This window comes from Mugil cephalus, chromosome 11, assembly GCF_022458985.1.
Source record: "Mugil cephalus isolate CIBA_MC_2020 chromosome 11, CIBA_Mcephalus_1.1, whole genome shotgun sequence".
Classification (NCBI taxonomy): Eukaryota; Metazoa; Chordata; class Actinopteri; order Mugiliformes; family Mugilidae; genus Mugil; species Mugil cephalus.
The window spans coordinates 1,009,686-1,029,980 of record NC_061780.1 but is presented as its reverse complement, the minus strand read 5'-3'; the positions used below and the strand labels follow the sequence as shown (position 1 = coordinate 1,029,980).

The window sequence follows — 20,295 nt, the reverse complement described above, 5'->3', positions numbered from 1 at the left end:
AGGCTTTGGGCAGTGTTCTGCTGGGACACCTGCCATCCATGTGGCTGTTTCTTTGACATGTACCACCTACCTGTACATCCTTTCATAGAAACGGTATGCCCTGATGGCTGTGATGTGATGGCATCTTTCAGCAGGATAATACTTCGTGCCACAAAATCCTAATGGTTCAGGAATGGGTTGAAGAGCATGACTTCTAGGTATTGACTTGAATTGAATTGATTGTGCGGTTTGTACCTGACATAGTAGAATATAATACCACAATATGACAGCATAACCAAATGTAATAATAAAGCAAAACAACCAGCAAGTGGTGATGTTAGAGAGGGAACTATTCCCCTTTACCCTCAATTAGCTGCAATTTAAAATTAAAACCAGAACACTTCACTTCAGTAACTTCGTTCGCTTCGCATTTTTTTAACAGACTCAATACTGCTTTTGTGCACACACACCAAATACAAAATCCAACTGCTAAGAAATATGAAGAAAAAAAAACTCAAATAATGTAACTTTAGCTTTCAGCACTACTGAATGTGTGGATGAACATGTCAGTTCCATAGAGGTTCTACCTTACAGTTTGGAGGACTTAAAGGATCCAATGCTCATGCCTTGGTGCCAGACATCACAGCCCATGTCTCAATTGATCAGGGCTGTTTTGGAAGCAATATTAGGAAGGCGACCATAATGTTAAGCCAGAATACTTTCAAGGAATTAACACATTCGTCACTAATTAGTCACTGCAACTGTAAATATAACTTAACTTATTAATTATCTTATTATTCATTAGCTGAAATTGCTACATAACATCTCCAGTTACAACCAGTCTACATGTTTGCGTCATGCACTCAGTCAGGGTTACTCCCAATGAAAGCACTGCTGCAGCGTATCACCATCCCATCCTCAAAGTTGTCACACTCCATCTCTTCTCCCCATCTTTTCTCTGTTCCCCTAATAAACTCAGTCTATCTCGTCTCTCTCCACCGTGGCAGGTGTCCAGCCCAACTGCTGCTCCTCCAAAGACAAGCAGGGAAATAGGAGCGAGCCAGCAGCATAACAAGGACTTATTATGATGATGAAATGTCCTACAAGGCCCCAAACACCCTCTTAAAGAAATTTCTCCCTTTGATAAGGGGAATCTAACCCTCGCTCGAGATCTGTGTGGAGGAGGAAGAGGAGGAGGAGGAGAAGAAGGTGGAGGGGGCGTCCTAACTTGATTGGATCGGCAGCTCAGAAGGGGCACACGTAACGAAATCAAATGGCCGTCAAGCCGCTGTCATGCATAATTAATTGGGCCTTCTACGACCAACTACACAAAAATCCATGGTCATTTGATTAGGGGGTTTCGGAGGACTCTGAAGTGCACGGCTGTCTGAGCTGCTTCCCCGCTCACCTCCCTATCTGCGAGGATTGTGTCAGAGCGACGTCGGCCTGCGCATGTTAAACTTTTAACATCTTACAGATGGAAAACTCAAACTTTCAAAAAGGCAGCAGAGTGAATGTACAGTTTGATGTTAGGACAAGCTCAGAGAATCATGTGTGGATTTTATTTTAAATGCAGTATTATCTGGAAATACAAATTACGTGCAGGTAAAGAACAAGAAACACAGCAGTGCACTTGAAGTGCTTGTCAGTGTTCCTCATTCGCACACACACCTCTGATGAAAATTGTTGCAAGGTGCTCACTTTTGGGTGCAGAGCCTTGCCCAAGGACACCCAAAGATCCAACGATCCAGCAGTGATCAGTGATTGAACAACCAATCATTCAAGTTAGTGGACAGCTTGCTCTACCACTGGAGCTACATTACCAAATATAGAAACAACCAATGCACTTGAATAGCCATTTAAATAGACAGATAGAGCACAGGTGTTAGGTCAGGTCCCGTGAGATTGTGGACCCTAGGAACCTGAATGAATCCATGGTGGGAACAGTCCTGTTTAGGATGGTAAGGGGAGGGGTGAACGGGAGTCTCTTCCTAAAGTCCACAGTCATCTCCACAGTCTTGGGTGGGTTTAGCTCCAAGTGGTTCTGACTGTACCAGAGAACCAGCTGATCCACTTCCCCTCTGTATGCAGACTGGTCCCTGTCCTGGATGAGTCCAATGACGATGGGGGCATCTGCAAACTTCAGGAGTTTCACAGAAGGGACCCAAGAGGATCAGTCAATCATGTAAAGTGAGAAGAGCAGTGGGGAGAGAACACACCCCTGGGGGGCGCCACTGCTGAGAGTCCAGTGTTGAATGTGAAACTTCCCAGTCTCACCTGCTGCCTCCTGTCAGTCAAGAAGCCGGTGATCCACTGACAGGTAGAAGGGGGCACAGTGAGCTGGGACAACTTGTGGTGGAGAAGCTCAGGGACGATGATGTTGAACGCCGAGCTGAAGTCCACAAACAAAACCTGTGCGTAGGTCCCTGCAGAGTCTAGGTGGTGCAGGATGTAGTGCAGAGCCATGTTGACTGCATCATCCACTGATCTGTTTGTCCTTTAAGCAAACTGCAGGGGGTCTTGCAGGGGGTCAGTGATGTCCTTCAGGTGGGTCAACACCAGTCGTTCAAAGGATTTCATGACCACAGGCGACTGGTCTGTAGTCATTTACTCCTGTGATAGGGGACTTCTTGGGGACCAGGATGATGGCGGAGCGTTTGAGGCATGAGGGAACTGCACACACGTCCTCACAAAAACTGATGTAAGATGTCACAGTGTCAGTCAGTTCATTCAGGTCTGAGGCTGCAGCTTACCAGTGTTAGCTTTTTTAACACTTTTATGTAGTGTTAGCAATTAACTCTCTAGAGGACTATTTCTTAACTACACAAGCGTTACTCCATAACACTTAAAAGGTGTCAATATAATTCTTATATAATCCTACAAAAAATACTTGGATAATTAACTTTACTAAAATAAAAACGTAGTCATGCAGTTCAAAAACATTTCTTTTCAAACTTGCACCACAAATATTAGAACATGCAACAGTAAGGACAGTGTAGCGTTAGCACCACTTTAGCACGCCAACTAGCAACTCTGAACCATTAGCATCATCTTATCACGTTTTATGAAAACATTTAATTTCAAACTTGCACCACAAATATTAGAACATGCACTAAGGCACAATGTATGTATGTAGTGTTAGCACCACTTTAGCACGCTAGCTAGCAACTCCGAACCATTAGCATCATTAGGGGGCATTAACACTTGAGGTGCTAAATACAGGATCAGAGTTTAGAGTAAGACATTCGGAGTTAATATTTAAAAATTTACTACTAGAGGTTTGATTTAGTGACACTTTCTTTTTACACTCAGTTTTGACAACAACTATTTATGGACTGAGAGTTAATTATAATGGATTAACTCTACCCAGAGTATAATTAACTCTACCAGTGTATGTCTAGTTTAACATCAAGAACTCAACTCTTCTCAATTTGCTGTGTGGTCGGCGAGGTGCTGTAATGCCTTGGTGATGCGTGGGGATGCACGCCTGCGGTGGAAGTGATGTCCTGCTTCTGTGTTTGCAGGCTTTATTCACTGCTTACTGGAATGCTCACTAGAACTGAGCCATCACTAATACATCTTTGCTTTCCCTACTGTGACAGCAAAAATGTCTGCTACAACACTAATTCATTCTAGGCCACCGACATCAGCCTCCTCGAGACCCAAGAGGAAAAGTGAAGGTATCACCAGTGGCAGGCAGGAAAGGCCGCTCAGTTCGGGATTCGATGGACCAGGTATTCATGTGAACATTACTTAGACATGTACCTCTCACCTAGACCAGACCAGACACCCCCATCCCATAGAAATGACACTAGCAGGATGCAGCCTGACACAGACACACACAAAAACAATTTAAATTTAAATGGACAAGCACAAGGAGCTGACCTCTCCTCCAAATTCACTAGATCCAAACTGATCAAGTATCTGTGGAATGATGATCTTACAGATACTTGATGGCCCTCCCCTCAACCCAGGACCCCACTAACAACATTCTGGTGTCAGACACCACAGGACAGGACACCCTCAGAAGAGCCATGTACATTCTCTGATGAGTCTGAACTGTTTTGGAAGCACAAGGGGACCTACACAATATTAGCTTTTGGCATAATGTTATGCCAGACCAAAGTATACAGATCTTGACAAAGTTTACCATCTGAAGTTTCATACATATTTTCTTGTGATTTCAAAGCTTCAGCTTTCACTAGAAACTTTGAGAACTCAAAGCTGCATTTTATATTTGCTTATTCTTCTATTTGAATTTGACCCACATTGTTGTTTAACATATTTTCATGTTCCTCTTGCAAATTATTGTGTAACATGTGTTTGGTAATATATGCATTATTAATGTTTTAAAAATGGATGGATGTTTACAACTGAACACAAAAATTAGGAAACATATAACTGTGTCATCAAAATGTTTAAACTGCAAAATATCTGGAACATTTGTGTGTGGATGCTGCCACCTGCAGGACATTTAAGATACTACAGAGTGAAGTACAGGAAGTAAGCCACATTAGACAAGTCAAACTGCAGTACGATTTTTATTTTTAAAAAAAGCATATATTCAGGAATAAAGATGCATATACTTAAATGTGTAAATGTCAAATACACAAAGTGGGAAAACAATGTGCTTCAGTAGCTGCAATGTCTCTATGCACACTGAGTGCATACGTGAAAATGTCTTTAGGGATGGTTTGTTGAGGATGTACTTCTCCCTCTCCTTTAGGGAGGCTCCTCTTTGTTTTTTTTTTGGGTCAAGTCACTTGTCTAAAAAGTATGATAAGCACGGCCTTATCACTGCTGCTCAAAATGGAAGACAACTCCTTCCACGTCTCGCCATCATCACCAAAAACTTTCATTGCTGAAACATTATTCTGTTATGACAACATTTCTTGTCTAAATTCACATCTTCTCGTTCTCTCTGTACTGACACGCTGCTCTTACATTTCATTTGTTGGCAGCAGGTAGGGCATCTGTTGCTGACTGTCAGGCCTGGGGGCAAAATGGGGGGTATTGACCGCATGGATGTACAGTATGTGAAGATGCTTTTGGGTGAATTGGGAATTTGGGGCAGTAAAGATGAAGGTGGGAATCTGTAGCATGGTACCTGCTGGCAGGAGCAAGAAGGCTATTTAAGAGGCACGTGGTCTACCTAGTTGGCCTGGTGGGGTCGTCCCTCTGGGATGAGTGAGGTGAAGAAGGTGCTGATGAAGGACCATGCAGTGGTGAGAAAACTTGGCTCAGGGAGGAGAGCTGCAGCCTGAGCCTCTGATCCTCCACCTCCTTCCTCACCGCTGTCATCGTCTTCCACTCCTTCGTCCATCAGACGTTCCTGGAACACAGGTGAGCGGAGACAATCGTGGTCAGAGAAGTGTCTGATATTAAAAAAACCTAATTATTTTAGGCTACGTGACTACTTGTATATAAGGACACATATTTAAGTGATCCAGATGTTGTGGTCAGTGGGGTTATTACACTGGGAGACGCTGAAAATAGTGGGGACCCAAAGCTTTATTCAGACAAGAAATCTTGGCAGTACTTTTGTCAAGAACCCTGAAACTAGGTAATGACTATCCATATCTGATATAAAGACAGTGGCAAAGAGGAAAATTGTGCACAGAAATGGCAATTGCAGGTTCTTTTGTAACCAGTATGAACTGTATATGCATATAATTATACTTTAACAGGTGAGAATAGGTATTTCTGGCACAGTTTTATACTGCGAGAGTATAAAGTATATAAGCAGTACATTGCAGAATTAAGGTTAAGTCTTTGCATTTTTCCATCCACCATGTATTAGACATGACGTAGACAGTTTTTATCATGTCATCTGTCAGTCTTAGATTGTATTTGCAAAAAGTGTATGCCAAATTTAACGCCTGTAAGAGAGACAGAAAAGTAGAGCATTGGAAAGACATTGTTCAACTGACCATTTCCTGTATATCCTGGTGTTGCTCTGCTTCCTCCCGAGGAACCCCAGGCCTTTCTCCTCCTCTGAGGTTCTGCTGCTCTGGCCTGAAGGGAAACCAACCAGCCTGGTGCCTAAAGAGCATAAGCATACTCTTACACTTGCATTTAAGATTATTACCCTGAAATTCTTGGGGTACAATATAAACCTTATTTACTAAAATAAATCAAGTTTACTGGCATTTCAAAAAGTCAATCAAGTGTTGAAACATTTGAACACAAATGGAAAGTTCAAAATTCTCTGAAGTACTTTTTATGTGTTCTGCAGCAGTTACTCACAGGTAGACGAGCAACATGGCTCCGGCCAACATAATGAAGCGGCTAAAAGACGAGTAGAAGTAGACGATGCTGAGCAGGACGCCGGCACGAGACAGCGTGTACAGCCAGTCCAGCCAATCACGGTTCAGGTCATCCTCGTTTAACACCGCCCCACCCTGCGCATTCATCTGGATGGGGTTGGCCGGCTGGTTCTCTGGTAAGGGGTTGGGGGCCGGGTTTGGCCCCAGTGGTGGCTGCACAGCTTCGTTGGGTGGGGCGGGCTGATGGGGTGAGGAGGAGGGAGGAGTAAGAGGGGAGGTGCTGGTAGGCTGAGAGGCAGCTACTGCTGCTTGGCTGAAAATGGGAAGTAAGAAGAAGTGACAGAAAAACAGGTCTTTAGGAGGTTTTACAAGTAGATAAGAACAAACAAACAAAACATTTATGATAGGTGGACTAGTGTGGGGCCAGAACTCTGAATTAAATCTTTGTCACTGAAAAAAGAATTTGGCATTGAAAATAATATTTGGTATTGTAGCCTCAGTTTCACTGTTTTTCGATGTATAGATGTTTTTTTTTTTGTTCAGTTTCAATTTTTTTTTCAGTGTCAACTTATTTCGGATTTTGGCGTGGAGGGTAGAGTTGAAGTGCAAGCAGGACAGTTCAGGACTTAAACTTAAGCTATGCTGTTATGTTGTGATGTACGTGATTTAGCATACTGGACTTTTAAATTCTACTTCTGTCTCTCAAAACTGATGTCACACAGTGTGTAGTAAGCAATACGATATCTGAAATGCTGATGAGCGGTGACTTTGTCATACTTTGGAGTTAGATGTCCCCATCTTGCCCTATTATGGAGTGAACATCTAGCATTTGCTGTACCACATACATGCCTGGGCTTACTTCACACTTATGTCAACACAGTCATATCAATACATGCTGAGATGAATTACACTTTCTAGGGTGTAGTGGGGTGGCTACTGACTTCATATGAATGCACTGAGTAAGGGAGCATAATTTGATGGGGCATTGTTGAACTTGCTCCCCCTGCAATATTGTGTAAAACAGAAAAACTGATTTTTAACAGCGTGACATTAGTGCGAATAGACAAAACTATAATAGACACAGCCACAGGAAAGAACAGCGGTAGCAAAATCTGACAGTTCGCTTGGAGTCCGTTATTCTCTTTTGCTGTTATTCATCTAGGATCCTGCGGCGTTAAATTTTATTGTATGCTTCATAAGGACCAACTCACCCCAACAATACTAGAAAACTACTTATTTTAGCTAGCTAAGCTATGTGCACCTGTATCAGACCATGTTGGCCCTTATAAAGCATAAAATTGTAACGCTGCAAGGTCCCACATGAATAACAGCAAAAGAGAATAGCAGACTTACTGGAGGTTGGGGAGCTCCAGCCAAACTGGTTCCCTCATTTTTCAAAATGCCAATTATTATTTTCAAGCCAAAGATTATTTTTACCATGCTAAAGTTTAAAGTCAGGGTTCTGGCATCATAGACTAGCAGGAGACCACCACAGTGAGTACATTAAATGTAGTCTAATGTGAAGCATCACTAGTATTAGGTATCATAACATGGCAGCAGGAACCAGCCGTGACCTTCTCTCACTTACTATTGCATGTAGTAGTGGCGTGCATACATCTGCTGCCACCACAGCATCTGCATGGGCATGTACATGGGGTGGGGTGGCACGTTGGCTGGGAGGCCACCTTGTAAAGGGACCTGGGCTGCATCTGGCCTGTAAAAGGAAGATGTGGTTAATTATGAATGAATTAGCCAACATATACATACACAGAAATTGTTCATCTGTCTTTAGAGTGCTTCAACTAACTGTAGTGCAAGAATTACTGACCTGAAACTTTACTTCACAGTTCTGCTTTTAGTGTAATACACCACCACCACAAATCTTGACCACAAGCAGCACCTTCAACAATCTCTTCCAATCTGTTTTTTAGCACAGATCAATATATACTTACCTTACCTTTTATACCTTTTATCTAGTCCAAATTGTTAACAGATTGGTGTTTAGCTGTAGTGTTGCTGTCATTTATATTTTAGTGTAATTTTCTGTTTGCCATGTGTGCTGCCATTGAACAGGCCTTGAGTTTGACATGTGTGCCATAGGGTTAGATGGGTTAGACAGATAGACAGAAACAGACCGGCAGACAGACAGATAGGCAGGTAGCCACATAGCGCACCTGTTGGTAATTAGTTCATTATTTACTTATAGTACATTCCATTTGGACTGGGAAAGCAGAATTTGTGAGTTCCTAGAAGGAAATTTCCACTGGAATGCTTCTACAAATTGGATATTCAGACATGAGGCATCAGAAAAACCTCACAAACACAATCCTCTTAAATCCAAGATGACTGCTGCATACATCAAGTGTAGTCCAAAGCTCCACTTCTGTTTGTTGCTATGCGTGCTATGTATTTTTTAGATTTGCAAAGTACACGTAATATGTTGTTATATGTTGTTAGCTGCTTTGCTAATAATGGCCAACTTGGAAAAGCTCATAGTACTTCCAACAAAGCATTCTCTTTCCTTTTCGTGGAGGCTTTTCATCTTGTCTTACCCTCTGGTTGTACTAAAGTCAACTAAGCCCAGCTTGAACAAAATAGTACGGAGCTACAGTGTAAATCATACTGTGGTGTGGAGATATGCTTACCACTGAGGGACACCAGTGGCACTTTGAGGATTATGCTGAGGGAAATCACCGCGATACCTCAGCCCATCATAACTTCCTGGGACAGAGGATGAAGAGGCAGAGGCTAGCTGACTGTCCTGATTTGGTGTTGTGGTAGGTGAGGTGGAACCGGCACCATCCAAACTCTGTGAGGAGATATGAACACCAGTTAAGACCAATCAATAACTTACCAATACACTGAAAACAAAACAATCCCGTTCTAGGACAACAGCAGCATGACGCAGAAAAAAAAGCCCTGCTCCGATCTAATTTTTTGGGTAATCCAATCACAAGTGGCCAGCTCATAGTACAGGTGTGTACACACCCAGAGAATGCATTGAAGACATATTTGAGCGATCCTATCTCAGGCGACTTGCAAAGGTGCACTCTGTTTGCAGCAGTGACATTACTCTATTACTCTATAATAACTGGAAGCTTCCAAGATCTAAAGTATAATCTGAACAGCGGGTCTTCAAAATAACTCAACTAAAATATTTTCAACTTGTGATCAGATCACTGAAAATTCAAGACAAATCAAACAGTTTTCTTCACTGGAAGTCAGAGAAACGTGATCTCAATTTAATATAACGTTAATGATCAATCTGTTTCTTTGTACAGTACAACATTGACAAGTAGTTTTATACAGAAGAAAGTGTTTTGGTCTACTCACGCTGGAGTCAGAAGCAGAAGAGCTGGAGGGACTCCGAGGCATGGGTGAGCCTGGAGGACTATGAGAATTACAAACGAGATGCATCATGTGGTATTCATCCTGCTGTGGGTCAGCAAGGCCGTCAATGTGGAAGGAAGGTGAAGAGGAGGAGGACGTGAAGGCAGCAGCATGGCAGAGAGACAAGGCAAAGCACAAAGGGAAGGGAAGGATTAGTGGGGAAATGACTAGAACTCAGACACAATGCTCACCCTTTGTTGATAACACACATCAGATGAGCTATTGTTCACTAGGCGGCCTGTTTCAGTCCTGGCAAAGATGGACACCCAGAGACATGCACACATAGATTGAACAAGTATGCTTTAAAAATAAAAATTCAACTTGGACTGAAATGCATCCCAAGTTTAATATTCTACTATAGGACTAAACCTTTACACCATGTTACTACAAGCTCATCTTAATTTCTCCATTGTATTAAAACATGTACAACAACTTTAACAAGTTCTAATTTAGTGTTCTATATAATGATTAACGGTCCTATTTCAGGTAAAGGTCCCATATTATACATATTTTAAACAATTTCTTATAGTTGTTAGAGGTCCAACATCATTGTTTTTAACATTTAGTACCCCAAATTCAGCCTTGGTCCTGAATTTCAGCCAGTCAAAAAGTTGCTCTAATAAGCTGTGTTTGTCCGCGCCCATTCCACGCCCCTCTTGGGGAGGGAATGCAGCTTTCGCTGGCATTACCGTGTTGCCCTAATGTTTATGGTGGATTTATGACTACAACTGGTGGAGTCGTTCAACCTTGACAATTTTAACCAGAATCTGACACACAAGGAGAGGTTCCTGAAGAAGTTCAGACTCTGTGGCTGCAGCAGGACATTTCTGAATGGTTAGTTAAAAATACTGTGTCTGAATATGTTACTTAGTATGTTCCTATGTGTTGTTACATTTACTAGCATTTAGCTAATGCTAGCTTCGGATAACTGTAAGGGTAATTGTTATGGATAGAACAAGCTATACACTTTCTTAGTTAGAAACTGCACAACCATGTCACAGAAGCTGAGAATATTTGCTGTCTGGTGATACCACAGGTAGCAATCTCACTGCTAAACTGAAAACTAATTTGTCTAATTGGGCTACTGGTTAAACTTACAAATTACGATGACATTTTCTGTTTGTCATTCACTGTAGGTCACCAGATGGCTGCAGGAGGTCAACTAAGAGCTGTCATGTATGGCTGACCATCCTGGGTTTCAGCCTGTCTGCCTCAATGTCTACTCCCTGCAGAATGTCTGCCATATATACAGAGCCAACTATGGTCCTTTGCAGCTGAGAAGAATACACTAGTATACTGTGCTTTATAAAATGCCCTACTCTGAATAAAATCAAAAATGTTCTGATATCTTGCTTTGCTTCAACAGGCATAATTATGAAACTCTAGTAACACATGACAAATCTAAGCATAGAACCTATTAATATACTGAATTTGCCTTTTTGTGCAGTTTTTTTAGTTTCCATAAACAAATGTTGGAGTCATTTCCATAGACACTTTCAAGTATTTATTTACAGAGCAAAAAGAAGAGTCACAATTTAAACAAAGGGCTAACCTACCAGGCAATGTACATTGAAAAGGTGTGATACACACCGATTATAAACCTCCGCAATACTTAATATTGTGTCCACCGCTTTTAATTGTTACAGGTAACTGGCCTATCAGAGTTTTATGAGCTGGTGCTGGGGCTTCCTGGCGTGCAGAATCTTGGTCTGGGTCCTATGCATCCGCATAGTTTCCTGACAGGGATGGCCAACAGTGCTTTTTGCATGGTGTAGGGTCCACGAAGACTTTTTCAAATATGAGGTCCATCATGTCATATACCCTGTTTCATGAAACACAAGTGCAAAGATTTCGTTTACTTTTATTACTTTTTTTTTTTTTTTTTTTTACAAAACACTAAAAATGTCCTAAATACATCTTGGTACTTGGCTCTAATTTATTTATTCATTCATAATTTTTAACGTTTTGGTTTTGAAATGCTTTTTAATATGCAAGAGTAATACCTAGAACAACAAGTTCAACACATGCTCTGATTGAAAATTAAAAGAATTTTACACTTACTTGTTGAGTAGTCTGCTTTGTATGGACCCATGTTTAGAAATCAGTCATCTGTGAAATGCTGGGTGTACACATGCAAAACTTGGGGAAGTTTAGTTGGTACATTTCCAGCAAAAATAAAATCGATCTACTGGGTCTTCAGAGGCTCAGATAAAGGGAGTAAAATAGACTTCTGTGCTCGTTGATGCAACCAACAACAGAGCAATGGCCGTGCTTTGCTCGTGCCTTTACCGTGAAGGTTGGCGAGCAGAAAAAATGGTGCCCGCTCTGTAATTTTAGAGAGTGGGCTCATCTATCTGGGGAATAGGTCAAAGGCAGTATCCAATACTGGAGGGAGTGGTTATTTCCCTGCATGAGGTCACAAAGGGAAAAATCTCAGAGGCACCTGTTTGTGCACACATTCACTAAAAAGTGGAGCAAGCAAGTGAGTGACAATATTTTTTCACCTTCGAGGCCATTTATTATTATTTATTTATTTATTTTTACAAAATGCACCTGAAAGAATGATTGCATGTCGCCAGTAGATCCACAAAGAATAGCCTTTTTAGGTTATTCTTAGGGTGTTGATGGTCTTTTTTTTGTCTGACTTGTTGTTTTTCTGTGCCTTGAACCAATCAAATGGTTTTTGGTCTTTTTTGTCTTTTTGTGATGTTTAGTTTTTTCTGGACTTTTTTGTTTTTTGGCTGTGTCATTGGTCGTTGACTGTGGAGTTTGGTGGAGTGGCCGTTGTGTCTGTTGGTGAATTCCTGCTATTAGCTGCTAGCGCTGCTAGCGCTGTCTTCTGAGCTGCCCAGAGTAAGGCCTGGGATTCCCGCTAAACTTCAGAAGAAGTATTTTGGATGCCAAGCTGGAGTTGGTGGTGGTGGAGTGGAGAAGGTGTTTTGGGTTGGCGGTGCCATCTGTCCTCACAGGGAGCGCGAGGTCTTCGGCAGCAAGATGGATGGACTGTGTGCGCATGATGGGACCCGGAGGGAGTGTGTCTTGAGAGGAGCTTTGGAAACCTGGTTGATGGGACGGCATTGCGTCTGTGCCCAGCTTTGGGACTCTACGGGCAGACACACTCTGTTTGAATTTAAATCCCTCCCTGAGCCAATAAGGAAACACCATTGACGAGAAACACCATGACGACATGATCCACACCACCTTTGCTATGCATCACATCACCTTGGACACTATTTTGCCAACTACTTTTGTATATTTTCATAATGCTAATTCTGTACATTTTGATTACACTGCTCATTTTTATTTTACTTTAACTTAATATCATTTTATTTTATCTTATTTTATTTTATTTATTTTCCTTATTGTTTTGTAAGTGTTTACTTTTATTTGCATCAAAGCTATGGTAACAAAGTAATTTCCCTCGTGGATCATTAAGTCTGTCTAAGTCTAAGTTGTTGTTGGAAAACCTTTAGAAAGTCAATTTTGCACAATACGGAACCTTTAAACATCTGCTTTCTCTGCTTCTTTAAGTAACCACACTGTTAGTGCCATTTAGTATATTAATCAAATTAAATTTTAACTAACTATCCAGCAAGCACTACGTTAACTTTTACAATATTATTTTACTTGCAGAAATGGATAAATGTATTTGGACAAATTGCTGAAAAAAAGTGTTATTCAGTCAATAAATAGCTGCTACAGTTGCCTTTACCTTTCTGAGCACATCTCTGAGCTGCAAGTGATCTTGAAGGAGCCTCCCTGAGTACACCAGCCGCTGGTCTTTGGACAGCTACAACACAAACAGCATCATTTGGTGAGCCTTAGGAATGACAGTGAGGGCTCTATTGATTTATTTACAGTGCCTGTAAAATGTAGTCAGTCCCTCGGATGTTCTCCCCTATTATTGCTTTTATAAAAATAATTGTGGTCATAATAATTTGTTGTTTTTGTTTACTATAATGGAAAATTCAAGTCAGTGTTTAACAATCAGACCTTTGGATACCACTAAGGATAATGTCCTGATACCAGTATCAATACTTTTAGATGTCTACTTGAGATACTTCTCTTTAATCAGAGCAGTTAAAGACAATCTGTGCAAATCAACAAGTCAACAGAAAATCTGAGCAAATCACATTAAAATGAAAATAAGAACAGGCGCTTGGACTTCAATAATTCTTTTTGGACCAGACAGTGGTCTTCAGGTTAGAACTTAACAGAACTTGAACTTCGACAACAAAGGTCACATTCTAAATTCTCTATCTTTTTATATTTATATATTTTTATTAAGAAAAAACTGTGTGTTGACATGATCTACTTGTATATGCCTGGGATGTATTTTCACTATATACCTGGATATTTCCTGCCTCTCTGAATTAAAGGGCTTCCATCGTAGAGGAAAAGCAAGAGCAAGATACTGAACCCCCAGTTGCTCCCAGTGCAACTGGCACTGGTGTGTGAATGTGTGTGTGCTTGTGTGAGCAAATGGGTGGATGTGTCTCTGACTGTAAAAGCGCTTTTAGTACCTTTGAGTAGGTAGAAAAGCGCTATATAAGAGCAAGACCATTTACCATTACATTTCCCTGCAATCCCTCTTTGTCACATGTTTTACTTTTTTAGAACTGATTACAGATTCTGTGTCATAAAAGTATTACTTGTTTAAGTATTTCTTGTGAAAGCAGACTTGGTATCGATATCTTGATCTGAAGATTAATTCTAAAAACGCACATCTAGATCGGATCGATATGCACATCGCTAGTGGACAGGTCTCAACGGTCCTGCACATCTGGACACTACAATTTTACTCTAATATGGCATAAGGGCATTTTAGACATTCAGAACATTCATCCTTTTTATATTATTTATTTATTTATTTTTATTATTAAAACACCCCAAAAAACAAAAGACTACCAGTGTTAATACCAGTGTGAATTACATACTCATTCATCAAGGCGCCCTACCAGCTTTCTTAGCCTTTTCTTTACTGTGAATTAATACAGATGTTAAAAATGCAGCTCCTTCAGACACACCAGTAAGAGAGTTTGGCTGATACAGCAAAGAGTCTGCAAGCAGACCTGGGCCCCACACTTCAAATTAACCCAAAATATGGGCAAACCTGCCAGCTCCCTCTCTGTGAAGACCAGCCCACAGTAGTCCTCGGAGCTAATTCATAGTATAAACATCATTCTGAATTAAATCACTTCCAGTTGCGACAACGTGTTGCTTTATAGGAAACTGAAGTATGAGGTGTCAATCAGGCCTCCTAAGGTTAGATTTATGACTATTTTTATATTTAGTTTATGTTAAAACAGAATCAGAACAGTAGTAGTATTATTATCTTGGACTATGTAGAGCAGGCATGTCAAACTCAGTTTGGCTCTGGGGCCGGATCCAGACTTTCTGTTCTCAGGTGGGCCGGATCAGTAAAAGAATGTCAACTCCAAATATTTAGCTTTGTTTTTCAGTACTATGCTTTATCATTCAGCCTACATTTGTAGCCTACCCTACATATTATAATCACGGATGACAAGGGATCTTTTCTAAGCACAACACATTTATTCAAAAACAATGGGAAAAAAAAGATTTTTCATGTTTGGCCGTGAATGTGTTCACAGCTGGTTTATTTTAACAGTTGAGTGAATGCAGTTTTACACCTGAACCAACTCACCACACTAAACAAACTCAAGTGGGAGCTATAAAAAATATATTTTCGCCTTAATTGTTATACTGCTTTGAAATAAATAAAAAAAGAAATACAAAATAAAATAAAATAAAAAAGTTATAGCAGTGCATGGGCAATAAGATTAGACTACATCAGATCAAACTACTATGCTGGGCCTACTGAAGTTGAGAATATACTGCACAATATTAATTGTCTTTAATATGACATACTTGTCTTTATGATGAGTGGCGCCGAATATTAAACTCTTTGAACACTGCAACTTGCTGATTACATACCAAGCACACTGGTTTTGCATTCACTTCTGTGAATAAATACTTCTCGGTCCATTTCTCCTGGAAAACTCTGCACTCCGTGTCCACTCTTCTTTTTTTTTTTGACAGTGCCATTTTGGGAAGGGTGTGTTGACCGATAACTTGTTTAGTAGTGGTGAATGGTGAAGCAAGATTGCCGGTTTATTTTTACTTGGACACATCACGTGGCGAATGTTTATTTCCTGTGACTAACTCGTGTCAGTGCCGCATGCTTGACGTGACCGCTTTTACACATTTACTGCCCTCTAGCGGCCGGAGGGAGCATTTGGTTTGTATTTATTTTAAAAAATCACAACTTTTAATAGAAATTAGCTAGAGACTCGCTTCTTTTTTTGCCATACTCAGAAATTTATGCCGGGCCAGATTAAATGACCCAACGGGCCGGGTCCGGCCCGCGGGCCGTATGTTTGACATGCCTGATGTAGATTGTGGTGATGTTAAACTGGATTGAAAAACAAACAAACGAGTTTCTGTTATTTAGCCCAGCCCACCACTTAAATGTGATGATAATAGAAACATGACTCAACTCAATACAATACAACACCTCCATGAAGCTAAGATTTAGTGCAGGACTGGGGCATTAGAATAATATGTAAATGTCCAATAAGTATCCCTAATGAACTGGCAAACGAGTGTCTGGTTTCAAACCACAGATCCCATGCAAGGACAAATATTATCATATATTTAATCTAAATATAAATTTATATCAAACTCTATTGTAGCTGACATTGACTCAAGCTGGAAGCGGCCTTTGTGCTCCTTGAAGGGTACATCACACTTTATAATCTATCGTGATTTAGATAGATTTATAGAGTATTTCATCTTTTTTCTCTAAATGGTTATCAAACTAATGCCGTGTTTAATATCGATGCTAAAGGCCATGTTAAAATGTAAATTATTTTCGGGGAGATATTTCATTTGGCATACCATTGATACCTTATTTATCCCGAGGAATAGCTCTGTACATATTTTATTTTTATTTTATGTTACACATTTTCAAGGAAACATTTGTTTTCTAGATTGCAGTTAATCAAGCATGTTTGGATAATAGACAGGTGGATTAATAAAACAACCTCAACCTGGGCTCTATGAAGTTGTGTTAGGTGCCTGGTGCATCTGATACAGCATAGAAAATTACTAGACAAAATAAATGGTAAATAATAGATAATAATAATGAGTTTCAGCCCTGAATTTGTCTTTTAATATATTCTACTCAAAGACAAAATAAGTCTATCTAGTCCAGTTGTAATTTTCAGTAATCAATCAATACATAACCTTATAGGAGAAATAACTGCTGATGTTAAATTCAGTGCTTGTTCACTGAATTCCATGGCAAATCAGTACTTTGATAAATTAAAAATAAAGAATACAAAAGGTCTAATGGTTCAAGTTCTTTGCCAAACAAGTATTGTGTTGCCAGGATAAGACTGCCCTAACTTTTCATTTACTTCTGGATCAAACATCTTATTTTCTTCATCTACAGAAGTTATTTGTTGGGACCTTTATCGCTACATTTTGATAAACTACTTAATTAAACTATGAAAAAAATAACCCACTGCAGTATTTATACAGTTTGGCTTAAGTATGATCTTCAAATACTCTTACTGTCTCTCATTGGTTTTGAAGGATCTGGAGTCATTTCTTTGTCTCTCATTTATTTCTAGGCTTGTTTGCCTGGGGTGGGGGAATAATCCATTTGTGTAGACTGCATATCTACTGCTCTAAAAATTGAAAACTTCATTCATATACTAAGCTGATGAACAAAGTGCTTCTTACCGGCTTGCTGGGGTACACCTTCGAGATGTGACTCTTCAGCCTCTCCACAGTCCAGTTGAGGAAGCAGTTGATCGTATGGTCTTCATATTTCTGGTTGGGGGCCTTAATGACCAGGGTTACAGGAGTATCAACTGTCCCAGAGTCCATGGTTCATATTACTAGTAGAGTGGGCTCTGAAAAACCTTTAGTGTCACAGCTCAGGACTCACCTGAGGAGAAAGTACAATCAAATTCTCTCCATTCTGGCCTCTGCACAAAACCTAAAACAGACACTGTTGTGGGTAGGGGAGTGGTTTCCCCCTCTACAACATCTGCTTCATCTGTAGATCTGTCGGTGGTTTCCAACTATATCAGTGAGAATTCTTCAAGTCAACGTTGTTAGGCTTTCTAGAGGAAAGAGAGAAGAATCTTTTTAGATTTACATTAATTTCAAATATTTCTATTAATTATTTTTGCAACCATGATTTTCATAGTTTTGGTGGGCTCATGAGTGATTTCAGCTATATTTTACAGTTGAAATGATAAAATTCTGCTTATTTGTTAACCTAATACAATATTATTATGTTGTCATGGGTCAGTAGGTGGGATATATAAGGTATGTGTATACATTTTCATGAAAACAGTATTCCTTGACTACAATGCCAGTTTTCAGCAGAACCAAAATGGTTAGGAATAGTTTGACGATCACAACAACAAGCTCAAGGTGTTGACTTGGTCTTCAAATTTCCCAGATCTTAATGCGGTTGAGCATCTGAGGGACGTGCTGGACACAAAAGTCTGATCTATAGAGGGTAGAACTTGCAATTTGCAGGAATTAAAGGATCTAGTGAAGAGTCCATGTCTTCACCAGGTCATAGTTGTTTTGAAGGCAAAAGGGGGACCTACATGGTATTAGGCAGGTGGTCATTATTTGAGTAATCTTGTTGCAGTTTGTGCTGCTGTTAAACTGTATCGTTTATTATTTATAGTTCGGCTTTCCCATCATAATTACAAATACAATGTTCAATGGCTGGCATACAGGTTCTGACAAAGCATGCCTTTATAAAACAGGAACTTAAACACAGTACTAATAAACGAACTAATACAGGCAGTTGGTGATCTCCATTAATAATTACATCAGCTTTCTCAAATAATATGGTGCTATTTTCCAAACATATATACTATGTTGAGTGGTTCCTAATTTTTGCTGCTGTCAAAAAGTAAGAAACATCTCATGATGGTTTATTTATTGCTCTTTATTGCAGCAGAGGGAAATATACATTTATACATGAGGCTGTGGCTACACAGTCAACAGGTGTGATTAAGATCAATTAATTGCTATTTTCGATAACAGATTACAGATTTATTAATTGTTGACATTAACACAGCTGAGAAATACTGGCGCACTAAACTGACATATATATAGTTAAGTGATCTAGGAAATTTGATATACTTCTGTATTTAACGATAAAGTAACTGCTGCGGAGGTGGGGTCGAAAGTTTCGCTTCACACTCCCCGACACCTGCCATTTTATTTACAGTAAACTGTCAAAACAACTCACTAACTATACACCATTACAAGTCCTGCTGACCCATTTGTTAATTTGGCTATATACATCGGTTAATAGTGAATCACACAAATCCACTTACACCCTAGAAACTAGCGTTATGAGGGTGGCCACTCCAGTAGCTCTGCTTTTTATTTGGACCCTCGTCAGGAAGCCATGGAAACACGGTTAGCTCTCGGCTAATGGTAGCTTCGCTGCGGTTAGCTAGCAATTCGGTGAAACTAGGGAACAGTTCTCGACGTGACAACACGTGTAGCCGCCTAATTGTGTAAACTAGAGCCAGGCTATCTACACTGAGAATGTTCTCATGTTATGTACCTGTTAAGTCTTCTGGTAGCGTCGTCTCGTCTTACCCGTTCGGCTAGCCTGCCTTGTTGTTGTAATGTCGGGTGTCAGACCGGATACACGTCACCATCCTGTTCAAAACAGCTGATCAGGGAAACACACACGCGCGCACATTAACACACACACACACGCACACGCACAGACACGCGCGCGCGCACACACATACACACATACACACACACACACACACACACACACACACACACACTCGATTGAGGACAATCCATCCCATCCACTACACTAAACATCAGAGGGTCAGAGGAGCTTATTCTCCAGCAGAATGGTTCAGCTCAACTACCATAGTGAACGCTACAAAACTTCTTTTATTTCATATTCTATCCAGCTGCACAGCTCATTTTTTGTGACACTTAAGCTACTATGATCAATTAATTTCCCTTGTGGATCATTTAAGTCTGTCTAAGTCTAAAGGATAGGTAAATAAAAATCTGATACAATTCTAAAGTTATTTAAATTAAGAAAATGAAACTAGAATTGAACAGGGTTATTGATTTCTGAAATGTGTAAAGTGAGAACTAATGCAGAATACAAATGTGTTTCAACTTTGGGAGTAAAAATACGGAATGAGCTGAGTGATAAGCTGAAGTTATGTAGTTCTCTGTTGAGTTTCAAGAAAGTCTTTTACGGATTGTTTTATAGAGTGTATAGGATAGGCAAATCTAAGCCTTGGGCTTCAGGTCATTCCTTTCTCAGTCACTGTAGTTTTTTGTTTGTTTGTTTTGTTTTGTTTTGTGTGTGTATGTTATATGGTTGTAATTATGGATAATATGTTCTGGCTGGATTGTCCACACAAAACAGTTGATTTGGATGGTGGTGTTGTGCGATCAAAATAAACAATTTCATTAGTTCAATATTACATTACACCCAAGTTAATATAACCATTAGCTAGTTAGCAAGTAAGTGTTCATGGAGAAGTGTTAATTAATTGCATATATATATATCTATATATATATATATAGATATAGATATAGATATAGATGTATA

The 20,295-nt window shown here is 40.0% G+C and overlaps 1 protein-coding gene and 1 long non-coding RNA gene across 5 annotated transcripts; both read right to left on the bottom strand.

Moving 5' to 3' along the window:
- Positions 1-4,501: 4,501 nt before the first annotated feature.
- Positions 4,502-19,375, bottom strand: herpud2 (HERPUD family member 2). 4 transcript variants are annotated; one of them, XM_047599167.1, is made up of 10 exons: positions 19,267-19,375; positions 17,611-17,788; positions 17,403-17,504; positions 13,348-13,425; positions 9,579-9,680; positions 8,891-9,054; positions 7,834-7,959; positions 6,226-6,558; positions 5,910-6,021; positions 4,502-5,311 (listed from the first exon to the last, which is right to left on the bottom strand). In XM_047599167.1, exons 5-10 carry the CDS (start codon positions 9,663-9,665, stop codon positions 5,132-5,134), a joined length of 1,002 nt encoding a protein of 333 aa, XP_047455123.1. In that variant the 5' UTR covers positions 9,666-9,680; positions 13,348-13,425; positions 17,403-17,504; positions 17,611-17,788; positions 19,267-19,375; the 3' UTR covers positions 4,502-5,131. The 4 variants fall into 4 exon arrangements, with proteins under 4 accessions (XP_047455123.1, XP_047455120.1, XP_047455121.1 ...); XM_047599164.1 differs by having other exon boundaries at positions 17,403-17,788; XM_047599165.1 differs by having other exon boundaries at positions 9,579-9,677; positions 17,403-17,788.
- On the bottom strand, positions 11,127-12,512 carry LOC125016594. Its single transcript, XR_007113710.1, has 2 exons — positions 11,697-12,512; positions 11,127-11,457 (listed from the first exon to the last, which is right to left on the bottom strand). It is a non-coding gene; the product is annotated as an uncharacterized LOC125016594 (long non-coding RNA).
- Positions 19,376-20,295: the final 920 nt, after the last annotated feature.

Bases quoted from the DNA above. Each gene is read 5' to 3' on its own strand.
- herpud2 (XM_047599164.1), bottom strand. From the start codon at position 17,549: ATGGACTCTGGGACAGTTGATACTCCTGTAACCCTGGTCATTAAGGCC. The intron at 7,960-8,890 runs GTAAGCATATCT...TTCCTTTTACAG, and splicing joins GCCACTGGTGTCCCTCAGTG to GCCAGATGCAGCCCAGGTCC. The intron at 6,559-7,833 runs GTAAGTGAGAGA...TCCCATTTTCAG, and splicing joins CGCCACTACTACATGCAATA to CCAAGCAGCAGTAGCTGCCT.